The sequence below is a fragment of the Equus caballus genome, chromosome 4 (assembly GCF_041296265.1).
Source record: "Equus caballus isolate H_3958 breed thoroughbred chromosome 4, TB-T2T, whole genome shotgun sequence".
Classification (NCBI taxonomy): domain Eukaryota; kingdom Metazoa; phylum Chordata; class Mammalia; order Perissodactyla; family Equidae; genus Equus; species Equus caballus.
In genome coordinates this window covers 56,420,431-56,438,736 of record NC_091687.1, presented here as the reverse complement: position 1 = coordinate 56,438,736, position 18,306 = coordinate 56,420,431, and the positions used below count along the sequence as shown (strand labels likewise).

General features: G+C 39.7%; 2 protein-coding genes and 1 pseudogene across 2 annotated transcripts in view; 2 read left to right on the top strand and 1 right to left on the bottom strand.

The window, feature by feature from the left end:
* Positions 1–13,373, bottom strand: part of ITGB8 (integrin subunit beta 8) — an 80,081-nt gene extending 66,708 nt beyond the window's left edge. The window contains exon 1 of the mRNA XM_001497221.6: positions 12,091–13,373. Within this exon, the coding sequence (XP_001497271.1) occupies positions 12,091–12,217 (127 nt within the window). The 5' untranslated portion in view covers positions 12,218–13,373. The remainder of the gene's footprint in view (positions 1–12,090) is intronic.
* On the top strand, positions 4,158–4,584 carry LOC106783040 (large ribosomal subunit protein eL31-like; annotated as a pseudogene).
* On the top strand, positions 12,653–17,307 carry LOC138923695 (uncharacterized). Its single transcript, XM_070264301.1, has 4 exons — positions 12,653–13,019; positions 13,079–13,353; positions 14,256–14,374; positions 14,555–17,307. The coding sequence occupies exons 1-4, from the start codon at positions 12,653–12,655 to the stop codon at positions 14,637–14,639; spliced, it is 846 nt and encodes a 281-aa protein (XP_070120402.1). The 3' UTR covers positions 14,640–17,307.
* The last annotated feature ends 999 nt before the right edge of the window (positions 17,308–18,306 follow it).

The following is an 18,306-nucleotide window of genomic DNA, read 5'->3' as shown; positions in this document are numbered from 1 at the left end:
CTTGGAAGGTATGCCTTGTACTAAGAAAAAGACTAGCTAGGTCATTTTTCTGCCAATAATACAGTTCTGTTACAATGAGTTCCTTTGTTTCCAACTAGAACAGCCAGTTCTACAGCAATTCCTGCACACTCCAAAACTTTCTTGTGTTCTTAGTTCTACCACAATCAATGAATACATCACTAGGCATAGCCAGCCTGGCCTCCTAGCCCAACTTGAGCTGGCAATTAGGAAAGATATTCCCTAGTTTGGCACTCCTTAAGATACCTCCTGTCAATCTAATCTTGTAGAATTTTGAATTTTTCTTTTAATTGTTTTCTTTGGTCAACTTTATTATATTCTAAAGCTTCTTTGGAGCCTTGCGGTAATCCCTCATTCCTTAAGGATAAAGCTTTCCACCCAGCTCCTTTCTCTACACAGTATCTGTAACAGACTAGGGAATTATACTAAATATGGTCCCCACTGAAATCAGGAAAAATGCTTGTACCTGGGAAAATGTTTGCAGTTCAATTCTAAGGATAGGATCTTGGCACCATATGTATATGTGGAACAAACTGTACCTTAACTGTGGGTGCATTTTACCACTGGCATATGTTGCAATATCAACTTTCTATTCCAAAAGGAAGTTGCCTCCAAAACCATGGAAAACATTAAAACATCTCTGGCCTACAGCCACTGCACACCTCACATACCTAATAAGACACAGTTGGCACGTTTCTTCAGACCTGACATATTTCTTGTCTTCTATCCTCCTGTCTTCATTGCCAGCCTTTCCCTCCACTTCCAAACTTGATCTATCCCATGGACTTTGGCTTGAATTAGCCCTTGGAAGCTATTCTGGTTCCTTACTTTATACTACCTGGGGAAACTCTCTAGAATATTCAAACTGCACCAGTACTGATCTGGAGTGGCAACAGACTCTGTCTTTGACAAATGTGACAGTATTTGTTGATTAAAACAACAAAAACACCTGGGAAAGAGAGATAAGATGTCTCTAAAACCAGTATAGTAATGATGGTTGGCTCATTGATAAGGTTACTGTGAAAGGCCACTTTTTAAGGCCTTATGTGCTGTTTTAAAATATGAACTTTTAGTACTTTGAATAACAGCACTCAAAAGCATCTTTTAAAGTCGTCTTAGGAGTATATATTCAATAAGACCACTATAATTTAACACTGCCATTTCGATTTAATGATCCTATTCTTATTAATTAAACTAATTTTAGTTGGGAACTGATTTAAATAACTCATGGAGGATAACTTTAATATACCTGTTTAATATTAGTAATTTCCTAGCAAGAATCGATTCTGGTACTTTTGTTGAAAGGTTGGACTGTTTTAATTAAATTATAAAATCCTAATGGAAAGGATTTTGACTTCCATCATATTTTTCTTTGATCTGTAAATTATACTAATTTACTTACTGTGAAAACAGAAAGTCACATTAAGAGTGATTTTTAAGTTGAAAAATAATCCTTTTAGTCCATGAAGGCAGTATGAAAATGTTTTTTCTACATATTCATTCACTTGTACATATTAAATATATGCTAGTTGAATAATTCAATCAAAGTTGGCTTATTCATATAAGTAAAATGTTTTCTGTGACATGTTTTAAATTAATGGGGGAAATAAAAAGTAAAACTAAATTAAAAATATGCATTCACTAGACTCTCACTACAACACTATTTGCAAGAATAGAAGTCAGTGTAATCTGTACACATCTTAGAGTTTACCAAAGGCATTCAGTTCCCTACATATAAAAGCACCTTGACATGAGGTGGTTCTCCTTATGCAGTCATCTCTGGTGCTTCCATTGTTTGCCACCCTTCCCCCTAATAATATGTAAAATACTAGACAAGTCTGCCCCTAAATTTCTTAGGGCCACAAGCAAGGATACAAATGGTGGCGGGCATAACAAGACTAAATATTTAACAGTTACAACCTAAGATAAGAAACCATTAAGTAAAATGATTTCTATATTCCCATCTTGAAAAATATGCATTGGTAATGCGCTAGAAGGCTAGGTCTGAATTTAGAATTTCAGACTCTTTAAATTTCTGGTTGGGAACTTGGCACTGTGTGAAGTGTTGCCCCTGTAGCCCTTGATCTGCCCCTCTTCTCTCTCAAATCTAGCTTTATTCTGCATTGAAAGTAGCCTATCATTTACTGCATGGACACTCCTGCCCTGCATGTCCAACCTCTGTGTACTTCTCTTTCTCCTAGGTTTTGGCATACGAGTGGCACAGTCTACCCACAGGATGGCCCTGAATGTATTTTGGGGATGTTTGGGCAGAGAATTCTGGAGATTTAAGACTATGGATAGGCTTGCCCTATGGATCCCCTGGCTGTGGGGAGGGCCAGAGCAGGGTAGGAACTCTTCTCACCCCTGGAAGATAGTCTTTAATGGTGATTGAGAGAGTGCAGAGTCAAACTCACACAGGCCTGAATTCTGGTTCCATTACTTATTAGTGAAGAGATCTTGAAATAGTTATTCAATGTTGTTTAATTAGTTGGCTTACCTATAAAATGGAAATTATCAGAGTACATACTTCAGAGGGTTGTGGGCATTAACTGATATATTTTCATACCACATGTACAGAAGGACATACAGAAAAATACTTCACAAATGTTTACCATTGTTATTCTTTTAACTCCAGAAGCCAAAACAGTGCCTGACACAAAGCTGTAGGTGCTCTAAGAAAATATGAATGAATAATGATTAAATGGATTAGAATAGTTTCTCTTTTCATTGCTTTTCTTAGTATTTTGTTAAAATGACTACAAATTTCAGTTTGTATAATCTAAATATAAATCCATTTTAAAATACACAGTGGTAAAGGATCATGATTACTTTTTATACTTAATTATCAACGATGAAAATAATAATTATCAGAGAAATCTGAAGGCAAAACAAATTTGTAAAAAGTAGACTAAAAAACACTAAGCCTCCATTTTGATCTTCACTAAAGATTTGCCTATAAGGTCAAGAGACTGCTTTTTGGAGTGGACTGGAAAGCAGAGACAAGTGTCTTTTATGGTGTTAAACTTTGTATGGTAGAACACACTTTTTAAAGAAAACTGCATTTCTTAAAGTTCAAATTCTAGTGAGGGTTAGAGCTGAATAGGGCTTATTTGCTTAGCTTCCCAGTTTTAAACTGATGTCCTCACCTCATTTATTGAGTCATTTACTTCAAATAATTTATTAGGACCTATTGTGTTCTAGGCATTGGAGACACAGAACCAACAGGCAGTTTCTCCTCTCAAGGAGGTCACGGGTGGGTATGGAGACAGGACATGAACAAGGAGTCAGAGTGTTAGGCATGGGATGCTCTCGAAGGGATTTGTATACCGTGTAGAGGAGCCTGCAGACAATGGGAGCCATGGAAGATACTGAGTAGGGAGGTAAAATGTGGACAAAGGTTAGACATGATGGAAACTGGTTAGGAAGCTCATAGAATGAAAGATATTTGAAGTTTTCTCTGTCCTAATGGCATTGTATTAAAAGGAGGGGACAGATTTGAGAAACCATTATAGACAAAGAGTTGATGTTAAGAAACAAAAATCTCCATTTTCGTTTAATCTTCTTACCTAGTATCACCCACTTATTTATCATCTTGTCATCCTCCCTTCACTACCTTACAGCTCTTTTCTTCCTAGCCATAAGTGAGAATTTGATCACCTTTAATAGCAAAGAAGAAAAATATTCCTATTACTGTTATCAGCTTGGAAATCCTAACATATCTTTCCCCCTTGTTTTTCTAGGAAAACGTAAACTATAAGAAAGATTGTGAAATGCCTTAAGTGGACCACAGAAATAAAAAACTTAAGAAGTTTAATGTCATATTATTAGAATGGCCTGCTCTGACTATCTTATATATATAATAGCAGCCTGTCCCAGTCCCTCTCAGGTCAGTTCTCTCACTCTGCTTTATTTCTTCTTCTTTTCATCATATATATAGATACATATATACATATATATTTGATGTATATCATATATGTTATAAAATATACATGATGTTATATATCATATTTTATCATATATATAATATACACCATACATATATATATACATATATACACATGCATACATACATATATTTGTCCTCTTTAATTAGATTGTAAGTGTCATGTGAGTGGGGACTTTGATTTGCTCTCTGCCATATGACCAGTGCTTAGACAGAGCATCAAACTTCTGCCTGAAGTGACACAATCCCTTGTGCTCTCTGGATAGATCCCACAAATAAAAGTGGCAAGAAGAAGGGCCATTTTGCCAACAATGAGGTGGTGACCAGAGAATACACCATTGGCATTCATAAGTGCATCCATAGAGTGGGCTTTAGAAATGTGCTCCTCAGGCACTCAAAAAATTTGCCATGAAGGAGAAGGGAACTCCAGATGTGCACATTGACACCAGACTCAACTGATCTGTCTGGGCCAAAGGAATAAGCAATGTCCTATACTGTACCCATGTGTAGTTGTTCAGAAAACATGAGGGTGGACATTCACTAAACATGTTCTATACGTTGGTTACCTACATAATTGTCACACTTTCAAAAATCTACAGACAGTCAGTATGGATGAGAACTAACTACTGATTGTCAAATAAAGTTATAAAACTGCAAAACACACACACACACAAACAGCAAAAAGTTCTGCCTGAAGGAAGCATAGCAGTATACACCTTTAGCCTAGCATATACTGGAAATGCCATGCTCTAAATGACCAATATTGCTAGACATGGCTATTCACTGCAAATATTTAACAGCCAGGGCAACACTTACTTTATTAAAAATGTATGGAGAAGAAATACTCTGAATATATTAAACAATATAGAATATCAAGCTATAATAGAGTGGCTCCAAGCAGCTAGGAATGCGGTGAGCCCTATGTTGATCAGTAGTCTGACTTGTGTACTATAACTTTGTCCCTTTGAACACTTTTGACTGAACTGGTTACCAGCTACTTAGCAGGTCAGTTGCTTTCTTTTTCTTTCTTGCTCATAACCACAAGTCATACACATTTATATAACACACTGGAAATCCTGTGGGAGGCAGAGTTACATTCCGGGTTATTTCCATAAAGCCACGTGTGTTCTCTCTCTTTCTCATTCCCATATGAAAACAACCATCGTGAGGTATAATTAAGATGAGTTAAGAGTATGTGGGGGCTTCAACAGGAGGTATGCTTTGACCATGCCTTCAACTCACAAATCTTTATCCTGCCCTCTGCAGTTACTCTGTGAGGGCAACAATGTTACAGGGCAGGGCCCGGGAATCTCCAGGGAAGGACTGCGTGAAGGTCGTCTTCTCTCTCACAGTCACACTGAATGTTTGTTAGAACAACTTCCAGAAAATTTTTGAAGAAAATATGAGGCAACATAATAGTGTTCAAATCCCATCTTTCCTCCTTACTAGCTAGGTGACTTTGAGCAAGTTACTAATCTCTTCTGTGCTTCAGTTTCCTCATTTCTAAAACAGGGATAATAATTCTACCTATCTCCTAGTGTTAGTATGAAGATGAAATCGCTATGGTAAAGCATTCAGATCAGTGCATGGCACAGAGTGACAGCTACCCAACTGTTTGTTAAAATACATGAGCATTACACTTTCTTTCCACTACATATAGAAGCCATGCTTATATGACATCTTTAGGATATAATTAGAATAGTTACATTTTTAGAGATTAATAATTAGGCCATCTACTTAAAAAGCTCAGTATTTAATTGTTCAACTTAATAAAATGCAATATGAATCAACATAAAATGTTATTTTTTCTATGGCTTATTTTATTTTATAATCAATATATAGCTTACAAAATATATTTCATATATAATTGGAGAAGATACATAAGGCCTCACAGTCCTCATGCTGGCAAAACTCCTCTAAATGTGTAGACGTGGGCTGCAACGGGGACTAGAGTTTTGAGGACCAAGAAGGGCTGAGCACCTACAATACAGGATTGGTTATGAACATTGCTAGGTTATTCAATAAACATATTAAAAAACTATTTCCTGATGTCAATTTGGTTAAATAATATTACAAGTAATACAATTTTTATATCAGTTACTCACTGAGACTTATCAAACCAGCAAAAAGACATCATTTAAATAACTGAGAATGCTATACAACAGGCTCTTTCGAGGAGGATGATTTGAGCATCTTTGCTTATAATGTCCAAACAAGAGAAAGACTGTATCACAAGGTAAATAGTTTATTACTTTTAAAGAAAACTGAATGGTCTCTGCATAGGATCAGAATTTGTTAAAGTTTGAAGAACCTTAGATCAAAACACTACCCTCTGACAACCCATCTAGTGATCAATAAAATGGCACTGGCAGGGTGAACAAAGTGAGGAATTTATTACCAAACTATTTATACCTGGGTAAATCAAATTTAACAGGTGAGGCAGAAAACGCTCTAAACTATTAAACAAAGACCAGATTATCTCAAATATTTTATTTGCTTTGAGGAAGGTTCATTCAAAATGGAGTACGGGAAAATTGCAAAGGTAATATAGTGTTTCTATATCATGATATTACTCATGTCTGATAAAAAATAAAATTGGAATGCTAACTGATTATTATATTTATCTTATTAATTGTCTGTATTCAATCCTATTAAAAATGTCCCTTTCTCTTCTAAACTGTATCCCTTGACTTCCTCTGGTTTATTAAAATTATTAACTAATTTTGTTTTCAGTCTAATCAAGGCTTAATTAGCTTAGCAGGTGTATATATTCATGAATAAATAATATATCCTTAAAACTTATACATTTAAAAAATTATCAGCTGGTAAAATTATTCTGAGAACCTTTCTATCTGGTCAGTCCTCATATTTTTTATAGTCCTATATATGGTTCTACCACATGAGGATATACTATACTTTTCCAAAAAAAGAGGTTACAGGATTAAGTCAATTTTTATCAAATATGAATGGACAAAAAAAAGAGGAAAATTGGCTTATTAGGCAAACCTTTTTTTTTTTTTTTTTTGCATGCTTATATACTACATGTAGGAATACCTTTATTATTTTTTCTTCTGGAAGAAGATTCTGTTATTTTCTAATAAATATAATAGAACTTAATTCTTCAGTTCATCCATTTGTTGCAAAGAGAAGAGAGACTGATAGAAAATAAATGAAGCCCTGTCTTGGAATGAACTGGGAATCAATCTGATGACAAAATCAACAAGAAATTTACTTATTCTTTCTTTCGTTCATTCAACAAATGTGTACTGAGCACCTTTTACAGAGCTGGCATTCGATAGTTAGAAAGAGAACAAAGTACCTTCTGTCATGAGCTGTCATCTAGTTGCTAGGTTGGGAGAAGAGAGAAGAGCAGTAAACAAACAAATACATAATAGATCAGGGATGCTAAGGTACATAAGAGAAAAAGGTAACTGGGGTAAGTAGGCTACACAGTGTTGATAAGGAGGACAGAAACAACCTCTCTGATAAGATGATATTTGAATAGACATCTGGAAGAAGTGAAGGAGAGGGAATCAACAAAATATCTCAGGGAAGCACATTCCAGGCAGAGAAACAGTGAGTTTAAGATTGGAGGTAGGATCATGCTTGGTGCATCCAAGGTATAGCAAGGACCAGTGTTGCTGGAGCAAAGTGAGAGAGGGAAAGAGGGTAAGGAGATAAGGTCAGGAAGTCAGCTGGATCTTGGAAGCCATGTAAAGACTTGACCTTTGATCTCAGACAGATGAAAAGCCATGTAGAGTTCTGAGTGGAGGGGTGACAGAACCTGAGGAACATAGTCTGGCTGCACCATGGAGCAGAGAAGCCAGTTCAGTAGGCATTCAAGAGTTCAAGCAAAAATGGCATAGACCAGAGTGGTGGCAGTGGAGGTGGTAAACTGATTGTGGAATGTGAGATAACAGAGAAATCAAGGATGCTGCCAAAATGTTACTCTGAACTACTAAAAGACTGAGTTATCACTTACTGAGATGAGGATGAGTGTGAAAGGAACAAGCTTAAGGGAGAAAATTTGAAGTTTGGTTTTGAATATGTTAGGGTTGATTTTGCCTTTAGTCATACAATGGAGATGTTGAAGAGGCAGTTTGCTATACATTATAGAGATTAGATAAGAGGTCAGGACTGGGGTTGTCAGCATAGAATGGTATTTAAGACCTAAGACTGGATCAGTCCACCTGATGACTCAGTATATATCCAGAAGAGAAAGTCTGAGGACTGAGCCACTCCTACATTTGAAGGTTGGGACATGAGGAAGAACCAACATCACAGATGCAAAAGGGGCTTAAACCAGAGAATGTGGGTCCAGGAAGCCAAGGAAAAAAGTGTTTCGAACAGTGTTAACTCACTGACAGATGATACGTCAAGCAGGATGAAGACTATGAACTATAGGCTATTGGATTTGGCAATAGGGAGGTCACTGTGATCTTAACAGAGTGGTACAAGTGCAGAGGTGGTAAAGAAAGCCTGACTTCAGTGAAATCAAAGAGAAGGTGAGGAAGGTTGGAGACAGCACAGATGGACAACTCTTTCAAGGTTTTTGCTATAAAGGAGAGTGAGAAATAGAAGAAGAAAGATATTACAGCATGCATGGATGTGCATATGCTGTAAATGACCCATTAGAGAGGAGAAAAACCGATGACTCAATAGACAAGGGGAGCACTCCTTAAAACGAAACTCAAACAAGGTATATACCTGCTGTGATTCCATCGGGATAAAGTAATTAAAGTTTGTCTGGGGAAGTAGATTTATTCCTGTTATTATTTCTTTCTATTCATGTTATTTCTTCTTCTTCATATACATGCGTACCAAAAAGCTGTTACATATGCATACTTTCAAGAAAAATATTTTTAATGGAGCCATAGTAGAACTGTTGAAAAGTAAATGGTTGAGCATGTCTGTCTTTGCTTGCCTCCTTCACTTCTGCATTCCTCCCTTTAAAGATAGTGAACATTCTTGTGGCCCTAACTTTCAGCTAAAATAATTCATGTTGTGGGATTAACACGCATGACAGTGTGTTTCTCCTCCAGTAGTGTTTTGATACCAAAATATTTTAGGATAAAATGATATGAGAGATTTGCTTCAAAATAATCTAGTTGGAAGGAGATGAACTGGGTAGGGGAAGAGATGCAAGTTGGCCTTGAGCTGATAGTTGACGAAGCTGGGTGATAGGTATATGGTGATTCCTTATACCCTTGTCTCTGATTCTGTATGTGTTTGAAAATTTCCATAATATAGAGTTAAAAGTTAAAAGAAACATAGTGTCAATATCATGCTTAATCCAAAGAAATCCATTAAAAGGTGAAATTTCAGATAATTTGGTAACAGGTGAAGGAACTATTTGGGGGCACAAAAATTTCTCTGAAATTTTTCAATTCTTATCAGCTATTGTGCTTTCATCTACAACACAAACATAGACTTTTCATATACGGCACCAACTTTTTTATCAAAGTGTCTCAGTTGCTTTAAGATAGAATTATTTTGTATGCTTATCGTGCAAATAATTTGGAAGACTGGATTCTTAAAAATGAAGCCTTGGTTCTCTCTTTAGGTAAGCATAAAGAAACCTGAAAATACATGCTATGAAATACTTCTGAGGTAAAGTAATACCACAGTTACAAAATGATGCTAATTTAGTTGATTGTTATTTAAAAGAATAAATAGTTGATTATGCACAAAAGGTGAAATTTCATTGCAATAATATTTACCACTTTTTTAAAAGAAATTTGTCACTCATATTGCTATATAAAAATGCAGGTAAAAGAAATTTTAATCTTTCAAAACTAGTAAACATAGAAAGAACAGTGTTGCTACATTAACTCTTCAAATATTAACCACTAGGTATTCTTTAGTGTTTTCCAGTTACTCATTAACCATTTTATAGTGTTATTGTTCCTCTCATTGTCGGTAATTTCCACCAGGGAAAGTTGAAAAACAAACTCCAATAATGTTTTTCTAGATCAGAAAAATGTTCAGGTTTTATTAATAACATCTCCCTTGCTCACTATATATTCATGATTAAGAATCCACTAAGAATTGGGGACCTATAAATTCTACTCAAAAATTAAACCCAAAGTTATGTTGTTGTGCAGTTTATGGTTTCTTTTGTATAGCTTTATTGCCCTCAACATTTCCTTGGTGTAAACTACTGAGCGAGGGAACAAGATTTCTTTTGTAACTGATACCTAAATTTCTCTTCTGCTTTAAGCATCTAATTTGCACTGTGAAGACATATAATTTGAGACTTGTAGCTATATCATGAAAGTACAACAGTTTATGCTGATCTCTAATTTTCTGAGTTGCACTGGCTATAATTTAAATTTTTTGCATGTTTTTAACTGCAACGCAAACCAGTGTACATCAGAAACCTTTGTATATTGACAGAGACTGGGAAAAGGATGCCTTGTTCTAATTTTGGATAAGCATTCCCTTTTCACAACTGCAGGTGCAAGGGAGCCCATTCATAATATTTGCTTCAAATCAGTTATAGTCACTGGATAGAAATACAATGCTATTACATGAGAACTTGACTAATCTTTACAAGCACAATGAATACTAAAAAATTATTACTATTATTAGCAAATTCTAGAGGCAAGTAGGATTTTTTCCTTTGCCTATGTATTGGGGACAAAATGTATTCTGTTGGCACAAGTTTCGGTCATTTTACTATTGTATATGTGTTTACTAAATCTAGAAAAATACTTTGTTCACTTATTAACACAGGATGGAATTATGCTCAGTGGAAAATCTGCTGCAACAAATGGGTGTTCCACTTAAGAGAATCAATAACGAATGTTACTTTTTCCTTTGCCTTGTTTCACTTATTTTGAAATCAACATACAAGTCAAAAAATAACCACAAGATAAAAATTTACTCTGATTGCTCTCATTTCACATAACTGGGTGAAGCTACTTTTGAAACAAATATTAGACAACTATATATACAAAAAATACGTGAAACTAACTGGATGTTTCCATTATAAAGCCTTATTTATAAAGTTATGACTTGACCATTTTAATCAGCTTCAGGCAGAAACTTGACACATCAATTCAAAGCTAGGAGAAAATGTTAGCCTACAAACAGTTACAGCAATTCTTCAACGGGAGGTCAGAGAAAGGCTCTAATAGTATGGCAATAGTCATTGCGTTGGCAAAAACAAATGTATGACCTATATTTAAAACCGTTAAGAACTCATCCTAAATTGATGATTATTGCTATTACTTACTGTATGCTTTACTGTTTGCTAACAATCCCATACTGCCACCTTATATTTGCATATAATTCAGAAGAGCCAAAACACCTTTTCATACGCTATTTGACCTGAGTTATTCTTTGTGATTTAGGCAGGTATTATTATCCTCATTTGTAATATGAGGACAATATACTTTAAAATAAGTATGCTCTCCAAATCAAGGTAATTCTGACAGAAGTGGCTTGTCTGGACTGAAAGCCGTCAATCTTGGTACAGGGTTCTGTTTCAGGGTCTCAGTCTCAGGGATTGATCTCACTGGGGGATCAATTAGCTAGGAATTTTTTTTTAAGCTGAAAAAATGGTGATTTAAAGTAAGGATATTCCTTAAATGTTTTTAATTCATTCAGGCCGAGCACTGTGATAGAAGAAACTTGTATACTGCCATCCTTTTCTTTCATAGTTTTCTTCAAAAAACAGAAGACTCACTCCCATTATAGCGATTTATCTTCAGCCTTGAATCAAATGCAAGCTAGTGATTAATGGACCCACATGCTAGAAAGATGGGAAGCATCTTCAAGGATATCTTCAAGGAGGATGCCTTCAAGGATGGAGCAGAACCCCTAAATTGGCTTCTGGAAATACTCTTCCAAATTTCCATTCTCGTATTGCTTCCCCAACAACCGGGAGCAACACGCAGCGTCTCCTTGTATAAGTAGTTATTGCTGTCACTCCGGAGCGGAAATGCTTGACACCTGGCCTCCCTCAGGCCGCCTGCAATGGAGGACGCTGTCACACACCCGCCCTCACGAAGTTCTCAAGGCAGATGGAGGCTGACACCGGGCCACTTACCTGGCCGGGATGCTCTTTGTGACAGCCCAAAACCTTTGGGGAAGAGAAGAAAACAAAAGAAAACAAAACAACTTACCACTTTGGCCCAGTCCAAGAACAACTGAAAACACCCAGGCCGCCCGAAGGAATGGGGCAGGACCTGGCCGGCAGTTTTGCAGGCAGACAAATGCGGCAGTAAAAAAAGCCAGGGTCGAGCGGCACATAATGCAAAGCAGCCCGCACCGCGCCCGCTGCCTGGCTGCTATCCGGATGCGCGCTCGCGCCTCCCGGGCGCACCTCGGTCCCCGCGGGCCAAGTGTCGCTAGGACCTTTCCCGCAGGCCCGGCAGGCGGACCCCGCGGCTCGGAGCAAGCGGTACAGGTACGCTGGCTCGGGCACCGCTCGGCATCTCAGGGCCCCCGCGGCCCTCCCAGCTCGGCACGGCGGGTCCCGCGACCGCCGCGAGAAGCACCTCCTCCGACGGCCAATGGCCCGGGGCGGCGACTCGAGCGAAGTCTCCGCAGTCCGCTCTGGGACAAAGAAAAGAGCTTTTGTTTCTCTCCAGCCGATGGGGCTTCTGCTGCATAAATCAGCTTAGCGAAGAGCCAAACACAATCAAACCCAAACAAAGCCTGAAGCTGGGGGGAAAAACCAGCCTAATGTACATTCACTGGGTGATGCTGCATCTGTGGGAGGGGACGCCAGCGAGGCCGAAAGGGAAAAAAGTCGATGGCGCATCAATCAGCGGGAGCTTCTTCCACAGGTGGTCAGGGAGGCCAACTCCATTTAGTTGCAGCTTTGCAACCTCGTCAGCTGAGCAGCAGGCAAAATCGAAGCGGCAGCGTCCTGGCTGGCGAGGGAGGAAGCTCGGGGTGCCAGCAGCCGGGGTAGGAGGCTCCAGGAGCGCCCTAGAAGCCCCCGCCGGCGCCCGCGGACACAGAGCGAGGCATCGCAGCTCCCTGCTTGGCCGGGAGTGGAGCGCACGGCCGCGAGCGCAGGAGAGGAGGTTCCGCGGGGGTGCAGGAGGCCGGCCTCGCGGGCGGGAGCTTCGTGCTCTCGCCTTTTGGCCCCAGTGTGAGGCTCAGGCGTCCCGCCGTCCAGAACCTGGGCAGCTGGCGCGCACTGGGGTGCACCCAGCGAGGATGCGAGGGAGACGAGGCTCGTGAGGGGCGGGGGAGGAGTGGTCCTGCCCCGGCCCACGGGGTTGGCTCCCAATGTGCCGATAGCTGTGCGCTCTTGGGGCCGCGAGTTGCTAGGAAACCGCCCCACGCTACCGAGCGCCTCGCCCCGGCCTCCAGCAGGCGCGGCGGCTCCGGCGGCAGCAGCAGCAACAGCTCGAAGCAGCGTGGGCGGGACATTGGTGAGGCATGAAGTCACTGCGGCCCACACTCGCTCTTTGTTTTGCTCACTCCAGCTCTTTTTCTCCCCCTTAGCTCTGATAGTTGCCATTCCCATCGTTCACAAGAACTCCTGATGCATAGCCGCGCACTAGGAATCGCACGCCCTGTTCCCTTTCCCCGTCCTCCCCGAATCCCTGCACCCCAACGCTCGCCTAGCGGGTACGGAGTCCTGCTCAGCACGAGTGGCAGCTGCGCGCAGACCCCAGCCTCTCATCCGGGCCGCTGCGCGCTCCTTTGTTTGGAGATACTCACTGCTCGGCAGCTGCCGAACACAAAGTGGAGTCCAGAGGCCTCTCCCCGCCCCCAACACCCTCGGCTCGCTGGTGCGCACTGCCTATTTTGCTTGCAGAGTTAGGAGCTTACCCTTTGCCCCACCCCAAGGCCGTCCGGCGTCTCCCCAACCCCTGGAGAGTTGGGCCGGTCCGTGGGGGCTGTACCCGGAGGTGCTGGCCGAAATTTCTCGCTGCTTTTCTCGACTCGTAGCCTCAGCCCTGGGTTGGATAGCCTCCTCTTCCCAGAGTCTGTTGGTGGTGGCTCAGGGCTTTTGCTAGTTACGGTGGGTCTTTTGACCTTAAGCGTCACCTTCCCAATAAACGGAACAAAGAAGTTAGAAAGGGCAGTGAAGTAGGAGAGAGAAGCTAAGGAGAGGAGGTGGGAGGGCATTTCTGCCTGCTTGCAGCTCAGAAGTTTAGGTGCCATTGGGGAGGTGGTGTTTTTCTGGGCAACCGTCAGGGAAGCCGCACGGCTCCTTGGGTCCTGTCACTACCACGCTAGGCGGAAGGAGGGAACCCAGTCCCCCGGATTGAAAACAAGGCAGTTTCCAATGTGAGACGCAGGGTGATGGTTCTCTTTTTTCCTCTAGGGGCAGGAGTGGCTCTCCTTGGTAAAGTCTGACCTCTCATTTTTCGCTAGCAGCCTGCTCGACCTCTTCCATAGAGCACCCGCCTCTCACAGGCATCAAAGGAGTCCAGCCAGGTCAAGGTGAAATATGCGGGAGTTTCCCTCCTTCTTATTTGTTTAATAGTTTCCATCTCCATATTTGGGGTAACAAAACAAGTAGGAGGCTTTCTCTCTTTTTTCTTTCTGTTTTCTAATTGTTCACTGAGTGAATGGAAAGTACCTGGTTAATAAACCACAACATTGAAAACTCCCCCTTTTCAGGTATGGACTGCACATTGAGGCCCACAGAATTAACCAAGCAAACCGGGAACTCAGTTGGAAAATTACAAGTGCCCTGGATCTGTAAAGCAGGTCTTTTTGAGAGAACAAATGAATGATCCAAACTTGAAAAACTGATATTTGTAAACACCATTCCACTATAGGCAATGTACTCTAAATAGGTAGAATTAAATCTAGCTCAGCTTCATTATTTATTTTCTTTCCTTAGTTCCAAATTTGAACAGCTGTAGTTTTGCTTTCGGTGGTCGTAAAGGAAGGGCCTGCAAAGTGCCTGGGATGGGGATGAGGACTTGACATTTGAACACAAAAGGGACATATTCAAGCTCTAATTAGTGACTCTTCAGTGGGGCAACAGGGGTATTTTCCAGAGATTATTTCACAGTCCTGAGGAATGCAGCCCCCCTTGAGACAATGCAGTGCCACAATAAAGAAAAAAGTCAATCCATAATTCCTGTAAGGATGTGTAAGTGCACTCTGCATTGTAAAGTGACTATCGCATCAGAGTTCCATGACATTTTTTAATCTAACACTTGATGTTGGAAATGTAAGTGGCAATTACAGTATTAAATAAAAGTTTATGCAAATAGGTGTAATTTTATGAAATTGATGAGGTATGCACTAATTTTTTAACTCTATGTTGTTAGATGTCAATTTATTCTATATATTAAGTCAAAACAACTGTGTAGCAAGAAGAAGAAAAGAAAGCTTGTGAATCTGTTACAGGAAATTTTGAAGCCCTTTAGAAAGAAAGACTTCCACGTTTTATTATGTGAAGCTCATGCAAATGTAGGTCAGATGCCAGTTTTATGGAGTTGTTGAAGAATAAGCACAGTGCCATTTATCACCACTTCCCAGTTGTAAAGAGGTTATAATTCTGGTTATCAAAATAAAATAAGACAGAATATTCCAGCTGTGACACCATGATCCTTGCAAGTTATTTTCAAGCAAGTTATCTGTGTGTTTTGGGCTATAAAAATAAAAATGAATTCTCCTGAGCCTGCAAATAATCGGTAGGGTTTTCTTACAATAAATATAACTAGTGGGGCCTGACCTGGTGGTGCAGTGGTTAAGTTCGCACTTTCTGCTTCTCAATTGACCGGGGTTCGCTGGTTCAGATCCCGGGTGCAGACATGGCACCGCTTGGCAAACGCCATGCTGTGGTAGGCATCCCACGTATAAAGTAGAGGAAGATGGGCATGGATGTTAGCTCAGGACCAGTCTTCCTCAGCAAAAAGAGGAGGATTGGCAGTAGTTAGTTCAGGGCTAATCTTCCTCAAAAAAAAAAAAATCTATCTATCTATCTGTAACTAGTGGCCCAGAAACAAAAAGTTTGCTTGTTTCCAATTAATGTTATTGGTCACCACAACTCATCCTTTTTCTTGTAGGAAAATGTATGGGATATTGTGAAGAAATGCAGTGTTGTTATCTTCATCATATTGCCTAAAGAGTTCTAACAGAGAAAAAGGTACTCCAGAAGATGGTGAATTGATTAATTCCTGTTTCTATCATCTTCTGCTGTCTTGCTTTGAAATTTATGACAGCTAATTTTTCATCATTTATGGTAATGAGAGCAAATGAAATTTACAGATAGTTTAAAAATATTTTAGCTATTCATTCCAGCCATCCTATCATCAGATTCTTTTAGTTGCTAAGTCATAAAATTAGATGAATTGAGTTTCTTCCCTACTCCTTTAACCTTGATTTCTCACTAACTCAGTTTAGTTAGCAGGCAGTTAGCAGGAGTGAGAGAGACATCTGAGAGACTGCTCCTTTTAGTGTGTATTAAGCCTTTAACTAGATTTTGTCCAAATTATAGACTTTATTGACTTTAGTTACAGGTAAAACCATATTCACATTTTAATGTTATATCTTTTTTAAGTTGGAATCAGAGATAGTAAATAGTTTTAAGCAGATGTTCACAAGTTGTCTGTGAGCTTGCTTTATCTACAGCTCTTAGGAGATGATGAATGGTCCATACAGTGGGATGTATTATTGTGACCATGACTTCTAGCATCTTCCAATGATAAAGAACATAACCTACTAGAAGATACTTTTTGCTGAAATATCAGTTTATTCATCTATGCAATGATGAAATTAAAATAACTACTAAAATTGCAAATTAAAACAAGATACTGCTGCACTTCTGTTAGAATGACCAAAATCCCAAATACAGACAACACCAAATGCTGGTGAGGCTGTGGAGTAACGTGAACCTTCATTTGTTGCTGGTGGGAATGCAAAATGGTACAGCCATTTTGGAAGAGTTTGGTGATTTCTTACAAAACTAAACACACTCTTACCATGTAATCCAGCAATTGCACTCCTTGGTATTTACCCAAAGGAGTTGAAAACTTGTGTCCACACAAAAACCTGCACTTGGATGTTTATAGCAGATTTATTCACGTTTGCCAAAACTTGGGAACAACCAAGATGTCATTTCATAGGTGAACGGATAAACTGTGGGACCTCCAGACAATGGAATATTATTCAGTGCTGAAAAGACTTGAGCTATCAAGCCATAAAAAGACATGGAGAAACCTTAAATGCATATTGCTAAGTAAAAGAAGCCAAAGTAAGGACAGCTAATCTTCGACAAAGGAGCAGAGGGCCTACAATGGAGAAAAGAAAGTCTCTTCAACAAATGGTGCTGGGAAAACTGGACAGCCACATGCAAAAGATTGAAAATTGACCATTCTTTTTCACCACACACCAAAATAAACTCAAAATGGATCAAAGACCTAAAGATTAGGCCTGAAACAATAAGTCTTCTGGAAGAGAATATAGGCAGTACACTCTTTGACATCAGTTTCAAAAGAATCTTTTCGGACACTATAACTCCTCAGTTGAGGGAAACAATAGAAAGAATAAACAAATGGGACTTCATCAGACTAAAGAGCTTCTTTAAGGCAAGGGAAAACAGGATTGAAACAAAAAAACAGCTCACTAATTGGGAAAAAATATTTACAAGCCACTTATCTGACAAAGGGTTAATCTCCATAATATACAAAGAACTCACACAGCTTAACAACAAAAAAACAAACAACCCGATCAAAAAATGGGCAGAGGACATGAACAGACATTTCTCAAAAGAAGGTATGAATATGGCCAATAGACACATGAAAAGATGTTCATCATCGCTAATCATCAGGGAAATGCAAATCAAAACTACACTAAGATATCACCTTACACCCGTTAGATTGGCAAAAACATCCAAAACCAAGAGTGACAAATGTTGGAGAGGTTGTGGAGAAAAAGGAACCCTCATACACTGTTGGTGGGAATGCAAACTGGTACAGCCACTATGGAAAACAGTATGGAGATTTCTCAAAAAGTTAAAAATAGAAATACCCTATGACCCAGCCATCCCATTACTGGGTATCTATCTTAAGAACCTGAAATCAGAAATCCCAAGAGTCCCTTGCACCCCTATGTTCATCGCAGCATTATTTACAATAGCCAAGATGTGGAACCAACCTACATGCCCAGAAACTGATGATTGGATAAAGAAGATATGGTATATATACACAATGGAATACTACTCATCCATAAAAAAAGACAAAATTGGCCCATTCGCAGCAACGTGGATGGACCTCGAGGATATTATGTTAAGCGAAATAAGCCAGTCAGAGAAAGACGAACTCTATATGACTCCACTCATAGGTGGAAGGTAATATATTGACAAGGAGATCTGATCGGTGGTTACCAGGGAAAAGGGGGGGTGGGGGGAGGGCACA

Coding starts and splice junctions, on each gene's coding strand:
- LOC138923695 (XM_070264301.1), top strand. CDS start 12,653: ATGTACATTCACTGGGTGATGCTGCATCTGTGGGAGGGGACGCCAGCG. Junction 13,020..13,078: donor GTTCCGCGGGGGTGCAGGAG/GCCGGCCTCGCG, acceptor TGTGAGGCTCAG/GCGTCCCGCCGTCCAGAACC. Junction 13,354..14,255: donor GCAGCGTGGGCGGGACATTG/GTGAGGCATGAA, acceptor TTTTTCCTCTAG/GGGCAGGAGTGGCTCTCCTT.